We start from the raw sequence: 23,796 nt of genomic DNA, 5'->3' as shown, positions 1-23,796 counted from the left end.
TCATGTGAGCTACCAAGACCTTCATGTTTCATTTCAAACAAAAGCAGTCATAAGAAAACACATTAGCAGAGATTTCTTGAGCTAGAATAAAACTTTTCCAAATCCAAAATTCCAAAAACAGCAAAAGTGAAGACATGAGTTATGATTATTAGATATTTATTTTTATTTTATTTTCTTGCTACTCAAGCTAATACCTGGCATAGTTTTTGTCCCACAGTGATGAGACAGACATCTTTGTAATCTCTGCTTTCTCATAACACCTGTGTGGTTTGCTAGAAGTGGAGAAATTAACAGAAGCTCTAAAGTGGACAGTGCTGTTCTCATGTTTTTGTTACATGCTAATTTAACTGCTTGAGGTTTTAACTGTCTTGTTTGGATGGTAAAGCTTGGCAGAGTTTCTCCTCATTATTTTCGTATGCTACATGTTAGGATTGCTGCTTCGTAGTGCTTTTTTTTTTAACTAAAATGTAATTTATATTCTAAATAAGTAGGAAATGTTGCTCTTTTTGCTCTTTCTTTTAGCATTGCTATGAACTTGCTAAGACATCCACTTCTGTCTTAAATGTTTTCTACTTGTGAATCATCTTTTTCTCTACAGAATGATAATATATAATTATTCTCCATGGCATTATGTTAACACACACCTGAATACTCCATACCAGCAAACTGTCAAAGCATGAACTTGCTGCTGCTTAACCATAGTATTTATGACACAAAAATTTTATACACCTTACTACTATTGCATTGATTAAAAAAAAAAAAAAAGAAAGTAGAGACATTTCGGTCAGAAAAAGCTTTTAATCAGTACTTAATAATTTAAGTAAGGAAAAGGAATTTTAGTTTTTCTCTACATCCACATAGTACAAACACTACAATCATCATCTACACTGCAAAACCTCGTCATCTCAACATTTTATTTCCTTAGACCTTAAACAATTGCTTAAAGTTTGTTTTGGGTCTAAATGAAAAAAATGAATGAAAATGCAACAGTGCATGCAGTCATAATTCAGATTCTCTGTGAAATTTAAATTGAGTACAAATGCATGAATTGTTTTACTTCAAAATAATTTTCATTTTAGCAACTTAAATACAGTATTGTACAACTACTGATTCTATCTCAAAAGTTTTATGGTTTTAAATATGAAAACATTAAGTATTTACAAATAATATTAACTTGGAACATGTGAAGATAAATTAATAGAAGACCTGGAACTGGTCCCAAGTTTTTAATTGGATGCATCAATAATGTATGAGTGAAATCGAAGCAATGCAATAAAAGATAGAAATTGGGGGATGTTCAAGATAAATTTAAAATTATGATGGAAACTGTACCAGACCTTTTTGTAAACCCCCATTCCCCCTTAAATAAAACAAAACAAAACAAAACGGTAACCTAAGAGATCTCACTTAATTCCTCAGAATAGAGACAGTGAATACAATGCAGTGTTGTAACACCAAACAGCTAAAAGATGGAATAAAGGAAATATATTTCTGCGGAATAACTCCTCAGCCAACTCCTCCTCCAGCCTCAGGTATGTGTCATCTTTTTTTTGCCAGAGTATGAAGTTGCCCGATGTTTATGTAATTTTTTTTAAAGCATGGAGCCTGTTTTGTTATTATCTTATTCCACATTCCATTTCACAGAGGCATGACCAGTGCCCCGGCGGCTGGTTGGCACTCTTTCTCCAACATGTTGCGACTTGGATGAACGCTGGCTCTGCTTCTGATTGGTCCGTCCTGTCTCGCTGTCATGTAAGGTAGTCTCCAGATTCTTTTGGTCTTTTCTTGTCAGAATTGTGTTGTCAATTCCACAGAGTCACTTCCACTTCCATAGAGTCAATTATCAGTCTTTATTTCCTGTCTCCTAAAGGAGACTTTAACTTTTCATTTTACTGAGAAGTTCTCTGAATGTGATGTTTGTTTGGAGAAGTGACAAAACGCAGCATAAAACTCCCCTGTGTGCTGCTTTGTAATGTGCTGTCAACACATGTAAATGTAGCTCCCTTTCCTGCCTTCTTGTCAGGAAGCACTCCCACTCTTTTCATTTTGTTCAGGCTATAAAGTTTGAGGGCTATGTCTTTAGTCCTTCTCGTTTACCTGCTGTTTTGCCTGTTAATTCCACTTCATGTAGTTGGGGATGCACTGGCAGACCTGGTAGCTGTAGTAAAATCCATCCTGGCACACAGGTCTGGGCTTTCTGCAAGGGAGCCTGTAACAACTAGACACAGAAAAGACAAGATAAACAAAAAAAATTTAGATAAGAAGACGAAATGGACCAAAAAAAAAAAAAAAGGCAGGAGGGAAGAAACAAATTTTTGAGATGGGTGAGGTTGAAAGGAGGAACTGAGGAGAAATAAAATGCAGACACAGGGGAAAAGATATTCTCTTGACATGCATAGTATGGATTATTCACATCACCACATCCCTTTTGGATAAAGCCTGCTCCAAGTTTTATTTGCATGTGCATCAAAAGATTCTGTGTCTGAGAAAAAAGAAGTGTTTTTCTAGGAAGGAGAGGATTCTGGGAACTCTTCTTCAAAATCTCAGCAGGTGTATGGTTGCCTGTAGACTACCTCCTGTGACCAGATGTTGAGTCAAACAAAAGAGACAAAACAATAAAAAGACTGATGGAAAAGAACAATAAATGCCCTGTGTGTTGAAGAAAACTGGATTTGGTTGCATTAGTGATTTGTAAGGCAAGGTTTCTGTTTGAATTACATCCTGAATCATGTTTTCTATATGTCTCACATGTGTTTCACATGTGCAAAACCACATGGGTCACATCTGAAACCCATATAATTATGTGAAAACCATGTAAATTCCAACATGAAAGAGTGTTTAATCTCATGTGAAACCCATGTTTTACATGTTAAAAATAACATTTAATATGACAATCAAAGCCACATGGGTTCCACATGCTATTACCATAAAAATATTCCAAAACCACATTTGCCATGTGCAAAATATGTGTTTTACATATGTCTAGCATGTGTTTCACATGTGAAAAACCACACTAAGTCCCATGTGAAATGTGTGTTTTTTCTATGTGGGATAACTTGGAGATCTTGGTTTTAAGGGGGCAAAAATAGTTAATATTATTATTTCTAAATATTGTTTAATAAATAAGTATTTCAATAAAATTCAAGTTTTTCTTTATATTCACAAACACAGAAATGTATTTTTCAGAGTTAGCATAAGTTTACATAGGTGATTACATGATTAAGCTAACCTAGCGAGCGTCTGTTGGCATCTGTAGTGCAAAAACTTACAATTCAGTGTGCATTTTCCTGAAAAGATTAATATATCAATTTACCTTTTCATTGATTAAAACTGTCTGTTTAGAACTGATCTTATTTCAGTGTGCCTCTTTTATCCTTTCTTAAAGTTAAGTTATTAGCAAATGTATGCTAGCCTTGCTAGCCAGTTAGATTTTCCTTACAAACAACAGCAAATAGCTTAGTTGGTTAGCTATTTGTTTGCAACAACTTGCCAACTAAGTTGTGTGGGGTGGTTTATATTAATTTTGAATTTTGGTTTGTGTATGTAAACATAGCAAAAAATTAAAGTGATGTGCTAAAGTTTCGGCCTAAGATAGGGCGTAGGATTTGTGATGCAGATTTATTAAGACTTTGCTAATCAAACATTGTCAGAGAGATCAATAGAATATTTGATTTCTGGTAACTTTTTTATTCAGTTGGTATTCATATTAAACAGCAGCGGTACTGACAGAAGTTAAGGTCTGGAAAAACAAGACTGATTTTCCCGTTTTATGGGGAAAAACCAGCAGGACAATTTATCTGGCTTGGTGTGCTACTGTGATGCCACACCTTCAAACTGCATAGCATGGAGGTTGATTAATCTTGCTTGGGGCTTGTTTAGCAGACAGTGATATCATTGTCCTTATAAAAGAAAAAATAAATTTAATTTATGGTAACAAACATTACTCTGCATGGAAAACATTAATCTTATACTTACTTTATTCATATTGACAAAAAGGTCAAAGACTCAAACCATTGCATGCCAACATATTTTTAACCAGGGTATCTTTAAATTATTGATTTAAAACCAAACACATTTATTCATTCTATGAATGAAAGTAGAGATATCAGTATGCAGCATTTAGGGATAATTTGGCTATCATTAGGTTTAGAAAATGTAGGAAACTACTATTAAAGGTCATTTCTCTGTAAATTCAAGACCTTTCCCACAAATAACGTATGAATTAGTTACATCAAAGCTCATGTCTGCTGATTTGTTTATGTAATGCCTGCCGCTTCATCTGCCGCTGAACTACCCTCCTGTCTGCTTTACTTGCTGTCATCAAGTTCACCGAGTCTCTTTCTCTCTGTAGGCCTCTCGGGTCAGAGAAAGGTTGAGACTTTGCATGCTGGCTGTGGGAACCACAACATGCATGCAAAATACAAGCTTTAAGACCACTGATGTCCATAAAAGGTCACACTGAAACATGTGAACGAAAGGGTATGAAGAGAGAAAGTTGCATGGAATGTTTGACATGTCCATTGAGAGTTTGTTCTGCTGAAGCTCTGGTTAATCATCCGGGAGCTCTCAGAGTGATGACTTGTGATGACTTCCCAAAGGCCCATCAGTCATCTGGAACTCCATATACAGGAGCGGTTCTCTCCTTATCAGTTATCTAAGAAGCCAACAAATGTTCTGCATTTTATCAGAGACTATGTGAAGGTAAACTGAACAGTTTCATATATGAATAAAGTTACTGTGTCTTTATAACTACATTTCTACCTAAATTCTATGGCAAAATTGTTCATTTTGAGGCAAAGTATTGATCCATCCCTTTTTATAAATCAGTCTTTCTCCCTTTGATCCACATAGCATCACCTTCTTTGTTGCTAACATTTGTTTTTGCTCTGTTTTTGTGTTCATTTTACAGACAAATGCACCACAGCAAACCTGAACCAAAGAATTTTGTTTTATGCAACCTAAGAAAAAAAAACAAAGAGGAACTTATATTTGTGTCTGTAGTTTTTTGAATTTATCTCACCCAATAGAAGGCTGTCTGTCTTTGAAATTGGTTGAGCAAGAACCAGGAGCAGACTTGTTGCCTTCTTGTGCCCCTACCTGCAGGTGTTAGCGATGAACCTCTTGCCCTGCCGCAGACACGACTGTGGACTCTCCCTGCACTGACACAGGCAGGTGTCAGGGTTCAGGGGCTGATTCCCAGGACACTGTGCTGCACACACACAGCCACACAGCTCGTCATCCCACCGCTGGCCAGCAGGACAAGACTTCCCCTCACCTTTTCCTTCACACTGGCACTCACCTGAGACAAGATTCAGATTAACATCACTAGGTAACACATAATGGGAAGCCATTGCCAAAAGGAAATACAAATATATCACATATTGCACACCACATGAGGTGCCAACACAGTTTTGTTGACTATCTGATGATCATGTTAGGACTTGTTAGAAATTTGCAAGAAAACCTTCTTCCCAAAAACTCCTTTCATCTTTTCATATCTTGATCTTGATCAGTTACGTTGGAGTATTTACAGTAAACTGGTTTTAATGAAACATAAATATGCAAAGTTGTAGCTTATGAAGGTCACAAATTAGCTAAAAATAGCATTCACAGGTTCAATATTGGCATCATTTATATTTGCCCACTTTGATTATGCTTAGTCAACTGACATGTTACCTAAAGCCTGGTACACACAATTTTTTTTAATCTTGTGAGATTTTTTATCTGGTCGAGACCTCACACGTGAAGATAAAAAAAAAAATCAGTTTTTATCGTACTGTGTGTGGTGTGCTCCGAAAATTTAATCACGGAACAACACACACATGATAATGCTGTCAAGCAACTCATCTACAATCTAGTCCTCCGAGCCGGACAAACGTTGAAACTTAGAAGAACCATAGCAACAACCGGCAAAAAACGTAGAAGTAAAAAACATAGCAACAACCGGCAAAAAACAAAGAACAAGAAACATAGGAACAATCGGAAAACACAACACACAGCATGGAAGGGGATATATAGGACGAGGGAATGATGGTGGTCTTGGGACTATTGTTAACAGAAATAGCCAGAACTGAAAAAAAAATAACTGACTGGAGACGGCGTGAACACAGACTTTATTTACTTCCTTGTTCCCCAGCCAGCTCGCTCTCTGATTGGCTACATTCCGTGCCACGTCACCACCCACGCAGTCACAATGCACGAGTCATCGGCGTTCTTCAGAAATCGCCTCTGAAATATTAAACATTTTCAATGTTCCCAATTGTCGGCTACGACCCGTTTTGGAGCGGATTATCGGGACAAATCGGCTCGTAACACACCACAGACCAAATGATGATTGGACAGGGAATTATCACGATGATCGGGCATTTGCCGTCAGAGGTAGGGAAGAGGCAAAATCGGGACAAAAACAGCCCAAATATCGTTATGTGTGGGTTAACCTGTGTATGATTTTCATGTGGATCCCAGCAGGATGAAAAATGGGAAACACAAGAAATATGATCTTAAAATGATCAACACTAATAGAATCCATTTGAATTTAAATAAATGAATGAGGAAACACCTAGTTTTCAGTCTTCACTTACAAATCCATACGGGGCCTATTTTTCTGCATATTTACATCTGCTGGCAAAGCAGGGAAAGCTTCTGAAAAATACGTATATATAAAACATGTTTTAATGCTTAAGTAGAGAACATTGCCATGCTTTTTCAGGCACATTACTTCTTTTTTTAAACATCATCATATTATTATTTCTTGGATCAGCTGAAACAATATGTTTCAAAGTGCCTTAACTGAAGTCCTGCTTACAGGTGTTGTGGTCCAGTTTCCAGCCTGGATCACAGCTGGCTTCTGTGAGTCCGTTTTGACAGACGCACTCGCAGGTGGACTCCTCTAGAACCCTGTTGGGCCCACAGAGAGCAAGCAGACTTGAGTCCAGCGCCTCTGGAAGACATAAGAAGAGATGAAAAATGTTATTTAGCTGTCTTTTTGGAGCTTTATATAACACTTCCCATTTATGGTCCACAGAGGATGAGTCCTGATAACTTTTGTGATTTCTGTTGCGACTGTGAGGTTGATAGTTTTACCTAAATGTCCCGACTTCTAATTGATTTTAATCAGATTTAGTAGAGATATGCAAGGCCTGTGGGAGATGAATTCTAGTCATCTGGTCACATATTAGATTCATGTTGTAGTTTAGTTTATTTCCAACTGCCACATATGTACATTGGGATGGCGCTAATTAGCAGATGTAAGTATGATAATAGGCTGAACTCAGAAGAATTTTATAAAACTTGTACCTGCTAATCTAAAGCATCTTGATGACAATGTTTGGTCACAAGCTGGCAGGGCTAATTATTGTTTTGTGGATGCCAGCAAGGCAAGCAGCTGCAGTAACTGTGGTAAAAGTTGCAGAGTATAGCAGAGGCTGCTATTTTCCTTTTCTAAGCTGTCAGTGGAGCTTGTCACATAACTGTGGTAAATCCAAAGAACAGAAAACTTCTCATTTCACATTTATAGCACTGGATTTGCGTTTGAAATCTTTGCTTTTAGGCAGTATTGACAAGAAAGATCAGCTGGACATGTTTAAACTGCTATGTCCAAAGGGGGTATATTTGAATAGCTTACAAATATGCAGGGTTTCATATTCTCTTTGAAACAATGTCATTTGTTATGCATTTTAGTTTAGCATTGGAAAAATTCAAAGTAGTTAAAGATGGGAGCTGCTGTACATGACTGTACAAGTAAAATTCCACAAAGCCATTCCTCCTACAACTGAATCAACATTGTGTAGGAGGAAATTTTGCTTTAAAAAATTTTATTTTATTCTCAGGCAATGTCATCATTACTTGTCTGTATTTGTTGAGTTTAGTAGAAGAAAATATTAAAACCTGTCAGATTTCTAAATTAAGGTAGTGGGGATACTTTCCATAATTCTTCACTCCCTATCGAAGATGTGGACCATTTAAAAGGCTGTATCCACTTGTTAAAAACACACATTATCTAATCATCGTGTTAGTATCGCATTTGCTGTCTTAACACTGCAAGTTGTTTTTGTCCCTGCGGCATTACTAAACAACGCTTCAAAATATTATTGAAACTAGAAATTTTAAAGGAGATATATGATGCATTTTTTCCCCAAAAGATGACAATTAGGAAATTACCTCAGAGAAAGAGTTTCAGTTTTCAACCATGAATGCGCAGTGGGTTTTAAAGCAGCATCAATGAACGATTAAGTGAGCGCAAAGCTGCATGGGTGCTTTTATTTTGAAAATTACCGGAAGTTTTTACACTGCTCTCGTGTCGGATTTCCTGTCTGCCTCTATCTGAACTGCTGAGTTTGACTTGTTCTGGACGCGTGCTTTAGCAGAGAGTTGTGACAAGGCACTATGCTAACAAGCTCTGGGATGCGCCCAGTGTGAACTAGACCATTAACCAAAATGGCTGCGAATAGCTGCAGAGGCCACGACATAGCCGTAATATGGCGCACACACACCAGGTGTAAATTGGGATAAGTCCCAATTAAGTAAAATCTTCTGTTAATTTTCAAAATAAAAGCCCCTGTGCAGATTTGCACTCACTGAACCATGAAAACCTTACACATTAATTGGTCAGGGTATCTCAATGTTATTTTTTTTTATTTTTATTTTTTTCATCATGGAGGATGAGATGTTTATCCTGGAAGTGGAGAATCACAAGGTTCTCCAATTCTCCTGTGATTTTGTGATCTTGCGATCCAGCTAGGCACATTGCATTCGAGGGCGCACTGCACCTGACATGCTCCTGATGTGGACTGACCCACCACAGATAGCAGAACGAAACCGCGGCACAGCCAAAATGCGGTGCACACACACCTGGTGTAAAATGGGGGTTATTCAGCATCCGTTTTGCGTCCTGTCTCTTCTCTGAACTCTTTCCAGGGAGTAAAAGTCAGTCTGATGTCCCCCCTTGTTCTATAACGTTATCTCTTTCCTTTCTTTTCCTTTCCTTTCCTTTCTACACTCCCTCCCTAAATGTGTACTTGTATGTCTTTGCTGAATCAGGTATGGAGTTTGTTCAAAACGGTCAATGTGTTGATATCCAGTTACTAGCATGTGACATGGTGCTACAAAGCAAAACACAACTGTAACGTGTTGCTCCTGGCTGGAAAGAGAAGTTGTGAGGTGGAAATTTTTTAGCCTCAGGATTACAGTCCTCGCCCTGCAGGCATAGAAAACCACACCCACCAACGCATATGAAGGGATTTGAACTTATATAGTGTAAAATTAGCTACTTTCAGACATTTGTTCTTTCACAGTTTCTGACTAATGTTCCTGCAATGAGACGGATATGTTTTTTTGAGGGGTGTAAAAGTAACACTGGACTTTATTCTTTACCTGGTGATCCTCATTTGGTGACAGACAGCAGCTCAAATTGTAGCAGCACTTCCTGCTGCTGCCACAACCTGCCGCGAGTCTCCACAGCTTTCCAGAGCTGCTGGAGCTGCTGACAGGCCAGCTAACAGCGCTAACGGTTCAAACTGATATGCTTCAGGACCACCTGGTTCATGTGTAGCTGAGGAGATTCAGGAGGGAAAGTCTTCCACCCTAAAGACGCTCTGTGGCGTAGATGTTTTGTGAATCTGGCTTTCAGTCTTGCCAGTGAGCTGAGCTGCTGTCTGTCAATCACTTTTGCCTGTGTATCCCGACCCGCCCACTCTCTGCTTCATGATCACTGCACACCTTCCACCCCAACCCTTGCAGTTTCAGGCATTTTTAAAATTTGGCAGTGGGTGAAGTTACACAATAAGTAGGGGGTGGAATTACACTTTAAGGTCAGAAATTTTTGTAGTATTGCTTTAAGAGGTGAAGTAAGACCCTTTATTCCACTCTAACTCTCTTATCTGGGAATGTGTGTTGTGTGAGACTAGCCCTGCAGATTTGAGTTATTGTGCAAAGTGAAATTTGGACATAATTTACTTTCAATAACATTTAAAGATGTACAGGAGAACATAGAGTAAACAGCCTGACAGCTAATAGGCACACCCAAATCAAACTCATGCAGTTGGCAGTGATCCCTCTTTTAGTACATAAACTTGTCAAAAATAATTTCTCATGTTGTTTCGATAAACCCTGGGATACACCATCACTTCATTTCTCCATGTTTTCTTTTTACAGTTTTAGAACCTAATGTTAAGAAAATTTTCTTATATGGGCTCCATCAAACTGAAATTATTTTTGTATTCAATCACAAATAAAAAAAAAAAAAACAACAACACAAGATTGCCAGCTAAAAATCTGATTTCCTAATTGAAATATAAAACATTAAACAAACTACCGGCAGAGCATTATTTGTTCATTTCTTTCTTAGGTTTAGTGAACTGTTGACTGCTGATGACAATTTGTTGTTAATAGCAAAGCAGAAAGTAGAGCTAGAGTTTAGATTTCCTCATTTTTGATGATGATGATGATGGAAATGTAACTGTGATGCATTAATCAACTTTAAAACATAAAAGCTCACAAAATTCTCATTATTTCTAGTAAACTATGGCGGGACAAACAAGCCACAATGGAAACATAAATACAGCATTGAATAATTCTTAAATGTGCCATTAATTTATATAAATTGGAGATAAAACATTAATAAACCATTAAATATATGTTGAATGAAATTAAAATATAGTTTCATTATACATATAATTCTTTTTTTTCACATGGTCTCCATGTTGCAGTACACCAAGACTTCATTTTAACTGTCAGCCTCACCCATCAACCCTGGTGGGCGGGGCTAATGTTGAGCGAGTGGCTTTGATTACTTTGGTCTGAAGATAAGGCTACAACTGAGATGACGTTCTTCTTAATTTCTTTTAATTGCCATGATAACTAACAGGTATAGCCATTAATTGTATAGAGAAATACTGCCACCTATTGGGTCGATGTGTTTTGACTGGCTCTGCAGGAATCTTTTATTTGGTATCGACATGTAGTGACCTGCGAGCATGATAACCAATCACATGTCATGATGTCAGTGGGCTGCAGTGAGAGTTTAAATTATTTCATGATGCTTTGCAGCTCAGGAAACAAGAAATAATTAGACATCAAAATAATTTGTCCTTTTTTTTCAATTTAAGTAATTTAAATTACTTAAAAACACATCTAGTTATTTATGAATTGAATAAATTATTAATTAATTTAAAAAATGTTTTAAATTTTTGGAACTGCTGAATTAATTATACATTTAGTAAATGATAAATCTATTTATTCATGTAATGTGTGTGTGTTTTTTTTTATAATTTTAATACATTTTTTATATTTAATTAATGATTCAATACTGTATTTATTTTCTTCATAGTGGCACTTTTCTCCCTCCATAGTAAACAATGCAAAGCTAGCATGTGTTTCATAGTAGAGACTTTTAAACCAGAGGTCCCCAACCCTGGTCCTCAAGGCCCACTATCCTGCAGGTCTTAGATGTCTCCCTGCTGCAACACACCTGATTCAAATGAATGGCTCAGTTGCAGACTTGTGCAGAGCCTGTCAGAGAGCCGTTTAATTTGAATCAGGTGTGTTGCAGCAGGGAGACATCTAAGACCTGCAGGATAGTGGGCCTTGAGGACCAGGGTTGGGGACCTCTGTTTTAAACCACTAGCTTGAATATAACATGCCTTGGATTTTTTTTTTTTTTTTTTTTTGGGTGGGATGGGGGGTGTCTTCTCAGTGTCTTGATCCCAGATCAAGAAACACTGATCAAGTTCAGTCTAACCACAGAGCAATCTGAAGTCAATCAATATGCCTTTTCCACACCTACCTGTCTCTCTCTGGGAGTAGTTGATCATGTCTGTAGAGACACAAACACAGTTCACTGGATCCCATAATGACCCCAGGGCACAGGGATGTTCAGGAGGGGAACAACTACACACACATGCATACAAAGGTTAGTAATGATGCAAACAGGAGGAGCAAATCAAGAATGTTTGTCATTCCTCACGCTAACTCACAGGTGGTCTGCTGCTGCTCGTCTTATAATGGAGTGGAGCGGCCGCTTGGACAGACATTCACATGAAGTATGGTTGATGAATGTAACCATGACGACCGAGCGATCCATCCTGGGTGGAGACAGTTCCATCAGCTGGCAGTGAAGAAGATAAAAGTTACATATGCATGTGTGAAATGGTATATTGTGAAAGAAAACATCTTTTCCTTCTGCTGTGGCTCACTTAACAGCATGATTGCTTCAGTGGTTGTTGATGTAATTGTTGAGAGGTTGTGCAGCTGAGCACTGTGTATACTGTATTTATTAGATGTCCAGTTGCAGCCTACTCCCACTGGAGTAGGGTGTGTTGTGTTAGAACTGAGCCAGTTACATAACTGGGCAGATTGGTTTCTGTCCCACATCCAGAGTCAGTTTGAGGTGTGAGAGGAGGAAAATGCCAGCACTATCGTAAATACATGAGATGGAGAAGAGAATTCAACTGGGTCACTTACTGTTTTGTTGACAAATGTATGACTAGTGTTGGTGCAGTAAAAAGCCTCGTTGGTGCAGCATCCACCGCAGCGATGTAGCGCCACACAGCGAGGGAGGTAGAAATGACTGGTGGATTCTGGGTATTCTTTGGCGACCTCGACACACACCTCCCTGGGCTGGCATGAGGTTCGCTGGATTTCCTCGAGGATGACTGAAAACAGGAATAAGTTATTGGATTTTTTTTCCAGAGAACATAAATACAAGAGAGGCTTTTGGGCAGGAAATCATTAACTTGTCCAATACCACCCACTTTTATCCGTCTCCTGTGTAACTACGTCTATATGGCATGTCATAAAAACCTGATTTTCCTGGTTACATCACCAACTAAACAAATCCCACTTTCAGAAAAATGAGGGAAATTTCTTAAATGTAATAAAAAAACTTAGATCTCAAGTCATTCAATTATTTTAAAACTTTACTTCATTGTCAGTCTCTTCACTGTCCGACTTTATTATATCTACACAATATAAACAATTATAGAATTTGATGCCAGCAACAAGAGAAAAAAGTAAAAGATTAGATTTTCAGCATTTAACATTTTTCAAATGAATCTGTTCTTTCCTGCTTAATACAAAATTCCAGCTGCCCGACAGTTTGGGGTAGTTATTATCTGATTCTCCTCGTCATGATTTTCCATACATTTTCAATAAAAGACAGATCTGAATTGTGGCCATGCCAGTCCTAAGTCATGCAAAAAGATGTCCCAGGAAAAGTGGTTACCTTGATGGTGACATACAGGTATGTTTTTAAAATTTCAATATGCACCTCTGCATTAATGTTAATTTCAGATATTATGCAAATTATCCACACCATGTGAAGATGCACATCACAGATGCTGGTTTTTACACCTTTGAGCCTGGATGGTTTTTCTTACCCAGAGGTCATCCTTAGTTGGGTTTTAAAAATAGCTTAAACATAAACTCACCCGGCCACAAAACACGTTCTCTGTCTTCTTGTCCATCTGAGAATGTGGTGTCCAGAGATCTTGGTGGTGTTTTTAATCTGAGTTGTGATATTGTATTGCATTTTCTGGATGCAGGAATGAGCTGGTATTTTCTCAGATTTTCTGAATCTTTACATAATAATTATACACTAGATGTTAAAACACCAGTTTTTTTACAGTCTCGGATTGAAAATGCTTTTTTGGGACTTATTCATGATTTTCTGACAGAATTTGACACAAAGAGTGAGTCACTATCTATCCATGCTTGGAAAGTCTTTGGTAGATAATCCTGTTATACCCAATCCTGACACCCTCACCTGTCATAAATGAACAGTAACTTATGTATTCTACAAGCTTGAGCCTTTCTTTGTTTTTTTCCCCCAATATTTTTATAAAATTTGTTGCTGCAATGATATTCTAGATTTATTAGACCATTATTTATCATTTATTCATTAAATAAAGGCTCAAATTAATCAACAAATAACGATCTTATATTTAAGAAAATGTAAAATTTTCTGGATGTGAGTTTTATACTTTTATGAAGAGGCTAATATTTAAAAAAAACGTTTTAAAAATACCTTTTATGTGTGCAGGACGTTACATTATTTGCTTTAATTCATAAAAAACAAACAAACAAACAAAAAAATTAAACTCTTCTTTAAGTCGTTTACCTCCTAAAGTTCCGTCCACTTTATAAAGCGCTTCCTCTCTCAGCTGAATCCACATATCATTGTTGTTAGAGTGGACTAACGGGCTCACTGAGGATGCTGAAACTGATGAGGAAGATGGGGAAGATGAGGAATGCCATGATTTCTTCCTCATGCAGTGGTGAATCAAACCATATTCAGGGTAGAGGTACTGTACGAGCTGATCCACACTTGTCACTGTATCCAAGCTGGGTTGGTCATCTGATTGCATTGGGGCCTGAATAATGGAAGAAGAGAATACAGGTCTTGTTTTATATGGAATACAGGACATAATTTTGCAGTTCAATTTCTTTCTGTGTTGCTGTAAAGCATTATTTGTGCAGATAAAATAATAAAAATAGGAAAAATAGAAGTTAAGGAGACAATAGACCATTAAAAATACAAACAAACTCACATTTTTCCCACACATTTATTTATATTCAACATATTTAAAGAGTAAACCATTAGAAAAATCCACTTGGAAAATTTGGCACAATGTTCTTGTTTATGTTGGAAATTAGATAACTGTAGAGTTTACAGTTTCAGCTTTAGTTTGTGTTGGATAAACAGCGAATACCTCAGCTACCAATGTGTTGTAACATGTTGGTGTTGGCTACTGTTAGTTATTAACAGCATGTGTGTCCTCCTTTCACCTATGCTCTTTCATTGTTGCTTTGAACCATCAAATATTTAGCAAATGTTGATATTTATCTAAGCTTATGTTTGGCTTTTTGTTGCTCCATGATAAACAAGCTGGACAATTAAAAAACTAAGGCAAAAACTAAGAATAGCTGTTTGGCCACTGCAGTACCCTTAAGTTAGAGTCTGATCTAAATGTGGAAACTCTATCAAATTAAGATGTCAGCTTACAGCCTCCTGTTTAATAGCTCTCGACGTGTCCATTAATTCAGCTTTACTCTGCTTAAATGGACTAAACAGACTGGAGACTGTCAGCTCACATTATTATCTTGTAGTAGACCGAGCCCACATGGGAAATCTCAGCTTACAGTAGACATTTTATAAACTCCACCTGCTGTGAGTTACCATCATAATGATTTTTCTGTTAGCGTGACAAATAGCTCTGTCAAGCTACAGTACATGAAAGCTAAGAGGTTAATTGGGTAACTGAATGGCTAATAAAAGCTGGTAGATTATCCTTGGGTTATTAAGTATCAGCAGTTGTTCTCAAGTGGCACTTAATTCTTTCTAGTGGGAAGGAGAGTGTTTGTTTGGTGTATGTTTAGTTTCCCAGGCTGGGAAGGGACAGAATGGCACAGCTGGCATTACCTAAACAGAAACCAGATCCCTAAACTGCTATCAGTCTCTCTATTTATCTAGTGTCTAGTTCCACCTCCCCCTCCCATCACATCTGTAGCAACATATTTTACTGTCGTTATTTATCTGAGAAATATGACAGGATTTATTTACTGTAACATTAATAAATCTTCACTCTAAACATATGGAGCACAGGACTGCAGACATGCTAGCAGCACTCTGAGGCTCTACTTAGCTAAAAGCTAAGTATGTGAAGAAACTGACTGACTATGCTAGCTATTCTCTCTCTCTGTTTTTTAAAGGATTTTTCAGCTTTAGTGGCCTTGATTTAACGGTAGCTGGACAGGAGAGGGGGTTAAAGAGAACAAGGAATGACCTGCAGCAAAGGGCACCAGACTGAGGCTCAGGCCATGCTAGCTATTCTAAAGGGGATAGTTTAGTTTACTAACAGACAATTAATCTGCTGGGTGTTTCGTTATTAAAAAGCCACAAAAGAAATGCCAGGGTTGAGAACACATTCTTTAATAAACACTTAGTCACAGATGAGTAAAGGAGCTGTGTAACAGTAATGCGGTCATGAATCATTGTCAGTGCTTCCCCTGAAATACATCAGACACAGGTAGCAAGCTGAGGTCTTTATAAATGTGTTGACACAGTGAGTTGATCTCACTACAGTCGTGTCAAAGTGACTCAGTGTTTCGTGAGACTCCGGTTTTACCATCCCTGAGGAACAGTAAATACATGTAAAGTGCTTTTTAGGTTCTACAAAGTGTGATTACAAGGTGTTTACTATTTACCTATTCATTCACTCATAAGCCTCATTTCCACCAACGGGTGCAGATTCCCTGAACGGGATGGTTAGGGTGTGGCCATGGTTTGTAAACTGTAATCTCGTTGCGTTCTCACAGCAAATCGTGACCTTACCTGAGAGGCGGAGTATCAGCTGGATAGCGATAAATGCCAGAGCTACATAACAGGATGACACCAGTGCAACGCCTCAACACAACTCAGAAACAAAGGAGGAGAATGGCAGTCATCCAACAGTTTGCGTTCTTTGTTTTTGGTGGTGCTTTGTAACGGCATTTTAAACAGAGATTTAATTAGCGAAAAGAAAATCTGTTTTTGTAAACAAGGAGCCCAAACAAGGATTTGTTTGTATATCAGGTCACACATGGAGCTTAATTTTTTTTCAACCAATCAACAATTACAGTTTACAGTTCTTAAATATTTAGAATTACTGAGGAAATAATACCTCCCAATTCTTTACCGCCTAATGGCTTTCTCCTGCATTGTTGGCAATATTTATTCCCAAAGTTCTGGGTTGCTTTGATTTCACCAAATACCTTCATATATTTGCCAGACATGACTGCAGAGCCAAAGCAATAGAAATCACAGATGACAAGACTAATGAAATATATACCAATAACTAATATTACTCAGTTTTCTTGGAAAATCCCTGCAGAAAATTGATGGCTCAATCCTTCTATTTCTTTCTTTTAAAGCCTTCTCAACTTTGCTCTTTTTCTTGATCCTTATTTGTTCTTTGTGGTGATGAGAAATCACATCTCATGAGGTCATTGCTAAGGGACTGAGGTCATCATGGACTAATGACCATTTATGCCCCACTCTTGGGTGTGTCCAGCATAACAAACTGCTAGCATAGATGTGAATATGTACACACACCCATGCATTTATCACTCAGTCTGACTTCTAACGTTACATGCCTGAAGCTATACTTTTATAAACTTACATTTCAGTTTTAACTGTTTGGGCATTACTTAACAGCCCAATTAAATAATTAGTCATATTTAGTGCGTTATGTTTTTAATCGCGTTAATCAAATTTTTACTCTCTAACTTTACTGTTTCTATATGTGAGTTGCCTTTTTATGAAAATTTGTTTTTATGCACCATATTTCTTGTGCTTGAGTTTTTGGGGTGGAAAACAATGGTCAGTTAAGTGGACATTGATTGGCTGTTGTGGTGTATTTAGCAAAAACTGATGGGCTCACATTGTGGTTGGGAGGGCAAGGTGAGAGGCGGTAAATAGTGGAGAGGAGACGTGAAGCAGCCATCGAAGCAGCTCAAGTTTAACATACCACATAAGTGCAAAGCACCCAGTTGCGAGTGCTACCACAGCTAATGTTAGCAGTGAAGACGTTAGCAATTTAGTGAGCCACAGAAAAGCTCTTCACCAAACTAAACTGGAGAACACCTCGCATATGAGTAAGTCTGCAACCGACAGGCTGACAAATGTTCTTGCCAAGTGGATCGAGATGAACTGTAGACTGATGAACATAGTGGAAAATGTACAAGAGTGCAAGATGTACAACAGCGAAAAGAAAAATTAACTTGAGATTGTGGTAGAAGATTCGCACAACTATGTTGCTTTAACTGGAGATCACTGGCTCTCAGCAGGTTTCCACAGCTAGCTGAGGGTGACCGGACACTTTATTGATGGTCAGTGGAAAGTCGACTCGTTTGCACTGATCGTCATGAAAACAAACGCCAGGTACTTTGCTGATAAATGCTACAAACAATTCCTTGAGGTGGCAAATGACAGGGGAATTAAAAACAAGATATCCACAGTGCAGCAAACATGCTAGCTGCTATGAGAGACCTTCCATATGAGCACATCGCCTGCAATGCTCACATTCTCCAGAGGACCATCAGGTTTGCCTCGATAGCAGTGGGTTTACCAGTGTACTAGCAAAGTTCTCCAAGATTGTTGGCCATTTTAAACAAAGCCCAGCGAGCGCCACAGAACTTAACCAACAACAAAAGCTCTTGGAAAAATGTACTGACCAGGTGGAATTCGACACTTATAATTATCTCACGGCTCCTATGCAACTGAAAGGCTGTCCAGACTACATTGGACCAACAAAACAACCACAGATTGGTAATGACAACCGAAGCTGCGTGGGGAAAACTGCAGAGGCTGGAGGTTCTGCTTGAACCATGCAGTTAAGCCCAAAAAAACACCTTGGAACTACAGCCACCGGCAAGGGACAAGTAGCACCAACTATGCATTTTCCCTACGGGCCAGCGCACAGTGAGACCCGAGAGGAGAAGATAAACGACATAGGCTTAAGTTGGAAAATCTGTTAAATTGTTATTCACAAAAATGCAGAACCATGCATATGCAACAGTAGCACAGGAGCTGTTTTCACCATCACCAAGAAAGCGAAAAAGGGGACTTAAAAGGCAGCATGACCAGACGATACAAAAATGGACAAAAACAAAATGGGAAAAACATTGGGCTAACCTTCCCCAGGTAGAGGGGGCTCAAGAAGGAGAAAGATTTTTAAAGGGATGCTGAATTAAGTCAATGGTACTGCCTAAATGATCCTAAAACTAACTTTTTTCATTTGGTTTTGTTAGACAGTGTTGCTTGTTACCATGGTTACCATGGGCAACATAACAGTAGATCCTGCTAAAATACACCAGCCTCATTGGTACAGAAGTGTTTGCTTACTTTGTTTCAGTTGGTTTCATAGTCATGGTAAACAATGGCTTTTAGTTGTGGTAAAGCCGGGCTAAAAGGCGGTGGGAAGGCTGTAAGCTGGCTTTTACTGTGACAAAAAGCCGCTGCTGTGTCGAGGCCAGTGTGTTAAGTTTGAAATACAGTAACTATGTTACTGGTTAATACATACCTCTGTATTTGTTTCTTGGTGGTCACATATGCATACTGTTTTTGTGATAGGGACAAAAGTCTGGTTGCTGGTATTTGAAGTAAATGGAAATAGGCGAACTGCATTGTTGTGAACATGGTGGTGGTAAATAAAGTTAACGTTCAACTTCAGAATTGAGCTCTTTGTGTGTAACAGAGTGAACACTCTATTACCTATCGGCTGACATGCTTTTATCGGTGTTGTTGAGACTTTTGGGCTTCTGTTGTTGTGATACGTGTTTAAGAAAGTGAGACACTAGAGTGCACTAGAATGGGATACACGATTCCAACGTTAGATGGCAGTAATTCTTACACAATGTCCATTTAAGGATTTAAAGTGTCTTCCAATAGAGAAGAGGGAACAGGTAAATTTGTTAACTTACAGCACTTTATATGGACCTGGTGTTTTATTTTTATGTGCACTGACAAAAGAACACAGGGACATTCCCCCATGGTGGTCGAAACTAAAGGTTGCCGGCAGCACTTGGGACTAGTCCCAAAGACAGCAGAATGTAAATGGCTAGGACTGCATCTGTTCTGGTAAAATATTAAGACTAGTTATATGTCAATCTTTTGATCTGCCACAATAATGCAATGAATTTAAATGAAAATTCCTGAAGTTGAGGGCTTTTCTCATCAGTTTTTAGGTAAGATTAAAAAAGAGATTAATTGAATTAATTAATTACATATCATAATTAATTAATCTCAGTTTTTAAAACTTTTTACAGCACTAGTAGACGTCACAGTTTAAATCATTGTTGATGTTTTAAAACTTTTTTTCTTAAGAACAGACTGACTTCCTACTAAGTAGGGATGGGCACTTCAATACTCTGGAATTGATACTTGCATATAATGTATTTCATCTGGGTCACATGATTATGGTAGCCTATCAGATGTCATAATGTCATGATGATGCTACTACTGTTAGTGATGATGAGGTTTTGTTTTGATATTATACTGGTTTAATGCAGGTTATTGTGCATTATGTTTTATAATATTTATCCTATTGATTTTTATATATTAAATGAATCTTTTTTCTAGTTATTGAATGTGAATAATCTTATATTAATCTGTAGTTTAATTATTTTATAACTTTAAAATTATGTATTTTATCTTATTTTAGTTTAATTTACTTATCAGAATAAGTTATGTTGTTTTAAAAGAACTTCTTTTAAGTATTGATGTTCTAGAGTTTTATTTATATTCCATTTTCCCCTTGCATTAAAGATATGTTTGTACAATGTACATTTGAGATTTTGGTTTATGGGACAAGAAGTATCGATATCAGTATTAATGAAAAAGAACCATAAACTAATGGAATTTGGTATCACCCATCCCTGCTTATGACGATTCCAAAATTTCAAAAGTACTTGAAACTAAGCACAGATTTAAATTTGTTTTTCTTGCCTGGCCCATAAGTAGCACCTGATGTAACCTAACCTTATATTGCTTTTGTTGTGCTTGAACAGGAACACAGAAAACTTCAGATTGTACAAGAAGCAGCCATGTTCACTTCTATGTAAATTTTTTTTTAAGCCTTTAAAACTGTTGCAAAAATATTATCTAAAACATTTGCACAGTTTCAAATGAGTGTGTTTCACTTTTTTTTTCTGGTAATTCCAGGACCAAAACAGGTCCAAATCATGAAACTACCTCCGCCATGCTTCAGAGATGACTTCAATGTAGGTAGTTTTTTTTTAATCTCCAGCCATATGTTTGTTTCGCTAAATGTAATTGGAATCAGTCTTTCTTGCTACCTGCCAATCTGCTTTCCTTCAGTTGAACATTTAGATCCATATCTGACTCATAATATCTTTAGCAAAGTTCAGGAAGGTTGCCATGACAGAACAGCTGTGCTCTTCTTACAGCCTGATGATGGACTTAATCATTATCATCAGCCAGTAAATGACGGATGCCTTTAGTTACCCCGGAAGTTATCCTTTGTGACCTCATGAACTATCATGCATGATCTTTGTTGATGGACCACCCCTGAAGATGGTAACAAAGAGCTTGAATTTCCATTTTCACACAGCTTGTAAGTCTCCAGAGATGATTCTGCAACCTGTTCTAGGCTAAACAGCATCAGCACCTGAGCTAGTCCCATAATGCACTTCCACAAATGTGCAGCAAAGGCAACGCATGTTTGTTGCACTTGTTTGAAAGAACTCTGCAAGAAAATCTGACAATGATTTAGGCCCATATGTGTGAAAATTTAGAAAACCAAAAGAAATGTTGGATTTGTTCTCTGATGATGGAATTTGTTGTTTACAGCGATATTTTGGGGTTTAAGTCATTCCTTATTAAGACCCAAAACATGTGATTTCCACAACTGAAATGATTGTGTAGTGACCACTTATGCCATTTATGAAGGCGTGTACATTCACTATGTCACTATAGTAAATTATTCAACCTTTTCTGTTAATGTTTCAATGGTATGTAGTTAATTACAGACATTTTGGCATAATTATAAATATTTATAGATGAGACGAGGAGAAATTAGATGTCTTACCTCTGTACCCATGTCTCCAGTTTGGTAAAAGTCTGTATATTCTTGTCCTGAGCACAAATTGCTGATATTAAGCATCCATAGGAGCACAGCTGGTATCCACATAGTGAGGGGATGGAGAAGGGGGAGAGGAGATATCAGGACAGGCTGGGAGGAAGTCTGTGATTTTATAGCTTGATGTGAAGACAGCAAGGTGGAGGAGTCTTGAGAGGAAAAGGAGGAGCAGGAGGATTATGGCAGATTTGGCAGGTATCTCTGTGCTCCTCTCTTCATACTATCCTGGAACGAAGTTGCTCTTCCCACACAGGCTGTTGAAATTTGGGAAATCAGCTGAATAAATCATGATGAGGATCTCTTTTCCTCTTCTTTGTGTCGAGCACAACTCTTTCTTCTTTTCTTTTCAGAGGAGGTCTCTCCTCTTGTCTTGCCACGCCTCCATTCTTGCTGTTAATTTCATGTCAGGTGTCTCTGCTTGGGTTTTGTCTTCCCTCTGCCTTTATATCTTACTTGTCCTTCGACTTGAATAATCCTTCAGTGTCCCATTTATCTCCTTCTCCCTACAGCCTTGGTTGCCCTCGTCAGTCTCCTCTCCTCGCCCTTCACACTTGTGCACCTCCTTGTTTTCGTTATCTGTATAATTTTTAAGGGTCTTCGTACAACAGCTGTGCAGATTATTGCCGTCTCTTCATCTATCTTCTGTTTCCTCTTTAAAAACTTTCAGGGCAAATCTTTGTCTTTAGTCTTTCCTTTTTTGCTGCCTTCAAAATCTGTTACAACTTTTCTGTCAGGCTTTCAGATCCTTAGAAAAGCATCAAAGAGGAACTAAGAGCTTATTTCAAATCCTGCTCCCAAATGAAGTTTCTAAAAGAAGTCCAGCTTTTGGTATTAAGTTCTTGTTCAAACAGAGTGAGTGTGCGTCCTGCTCACAGGCGTCTCGCTGGAGTGAATGAGGGGGAAAAAAAAACAAGAATGGAAGGCTTGTATCTTGTGGGCGGGGAGATGGATCTGAGAGATGGTTCGTGCATTTCATCTGATTATACTGGCTCACTTTTTACCTCTCTCTCTTAAAATTGCAGGCTTTGCAGTGTCTGCAGAAGCATGCAGCATTTCAGCACTCAAACTCTCCCATTCCTCTGTTTTTGGAGGTTTTAAATTTACTGGAGAAGCTTTTTTTTTTGTGCTCTTCTTGATTTGATTCTCACACACAGAGAACAGGCTGATCCGTCACATAGAAAACCAGATTATCCTCCTCATCATTCTTCGTTTTCTCGCACATTTATCATCTTGACATCGCTCCGTCTCTGTAATTCTGCTTAATGGGAGCAGCTGCTAAGTCTTTGAAAAATGCCTGTGTTCACCAGCAGCCAGTCGTGATGAATTTCAGTGCCTTTTCATGAGCAGCTAATACCTTTGCTGTCTCTTTTCTGCTGTTTCTGCTTTATGTCAGTAGCCTCCAACTCCTGCTGATTTTCTTTCAAGCCCGTGAGCAATGCTTCATTGTGAAGACAAGCCTGTGTGTGTGATAGAGACATAAATGAAGCCATAAAACTGTTCTCACACCTGCAGCTCAGGCTTTTCTGTTTTTTTTTTCTTTATACTTCACCAGGCTCTATCTTTGTCTTTTTCTACCCCCACTTTCTTCCTCTAGTTTTGTCCATTCAAAGTGCTAAAAAGACAAACTTCACATACCTTCTTAACTATTCTGCCCTAAGGCTGTGTATCACAGCAGAGGAGGAGGAGGGGGAGAAAGCTGCAAAAGCAGCTTATATCTTTTGTCTAAATTATAAAATCTTTTCTTCTCTCAGGGCAAAGCAGTTACCGACAATTGTAAAATAAATTACGGGGGGCACGGGCTGGAAAAGAGGAGGTAGAAGAGAAACAGGAGGCCGACGAGGAGGAGGAAGGAGAAAGAGGTGTGCCTGGGAAAAGCCCGTATGAGAAAACATCCGATTTCTGGGCCAGTCACTGCCAGCCTCTTCAAGATTAAAGACGCACTCAGACACACACACACACACACACTCACGCTGGCAAGTGTCTGCTTGCAGTGCGCTTTATGTGTCGAAATCCGTGCAACCAAATTCCACATTCCAGTCATTGCTTTCTCCATTTCATCATGGGAGCTTGGAGCTTATAGCTTGAGATGACATAGAAGGAAGTGTATCAGTATGGGGGTTCATCTTATCGATTATTGGGCTCAAATTTTAATATAATGTCAAGA

At 38.2% G+C, this 23,796-nt stretch overlaps 1 protein-coding gene across 1 annotated transcript; it reads right to left on the bottom strand.

The window, feature by feature from the left end:
- Positions 1–788: 788 nt before the first annotated feature.
- LOC121635907 (vascular endothelial growth factor C-like) lies at positions 789–22,506 on the bottom strand. Its single transcript, XM_041979320.1, has 8 exons — positions 21,582–22,506; positions 14,114–14,366; positions 12,460–12,650; positions 11,973–12,103; positions 11,783–11,886; positions 6,806–6,940; positions 5,098–5,299; positions 789–2,218 (listed from the first exon to the last, which is right to left on the bottom strand). The coding sequence occupies exons 1-8, from the start codon at positions 21,681–21,683 to the stop codon at positions 2,113–2,115; spliced, it is 1,224 nt and encodes a 407-aa protein (XP_041835254.1). The 5' UTR covers positions 21,684–22,506; the 3' UTR covers positions 789–2,112.
- Positions 22,507–23,796: the final 1,290 nt, after the last annotated feature.

This window comes from Melanotaenia boesemani, chromosome 24 (assembly GCF_017639745.1).
Source record: "Melanotaenia boesemani isolate fMelBoe1 chromosome 24, fMelBoe1.pri, whole genome shotgun sequence".
In the NCBI taxonomy this organism is placed as follows: Eukaryota; Metazoa; Chordata; class Actinopteri; order Atheriniformes; family Melanotaeniidae; genus Melanotaenia; species Melanotaenia boesemani.
This window is presented reverse-complemented; position numbering and strand designations above follow the sequence as displayed.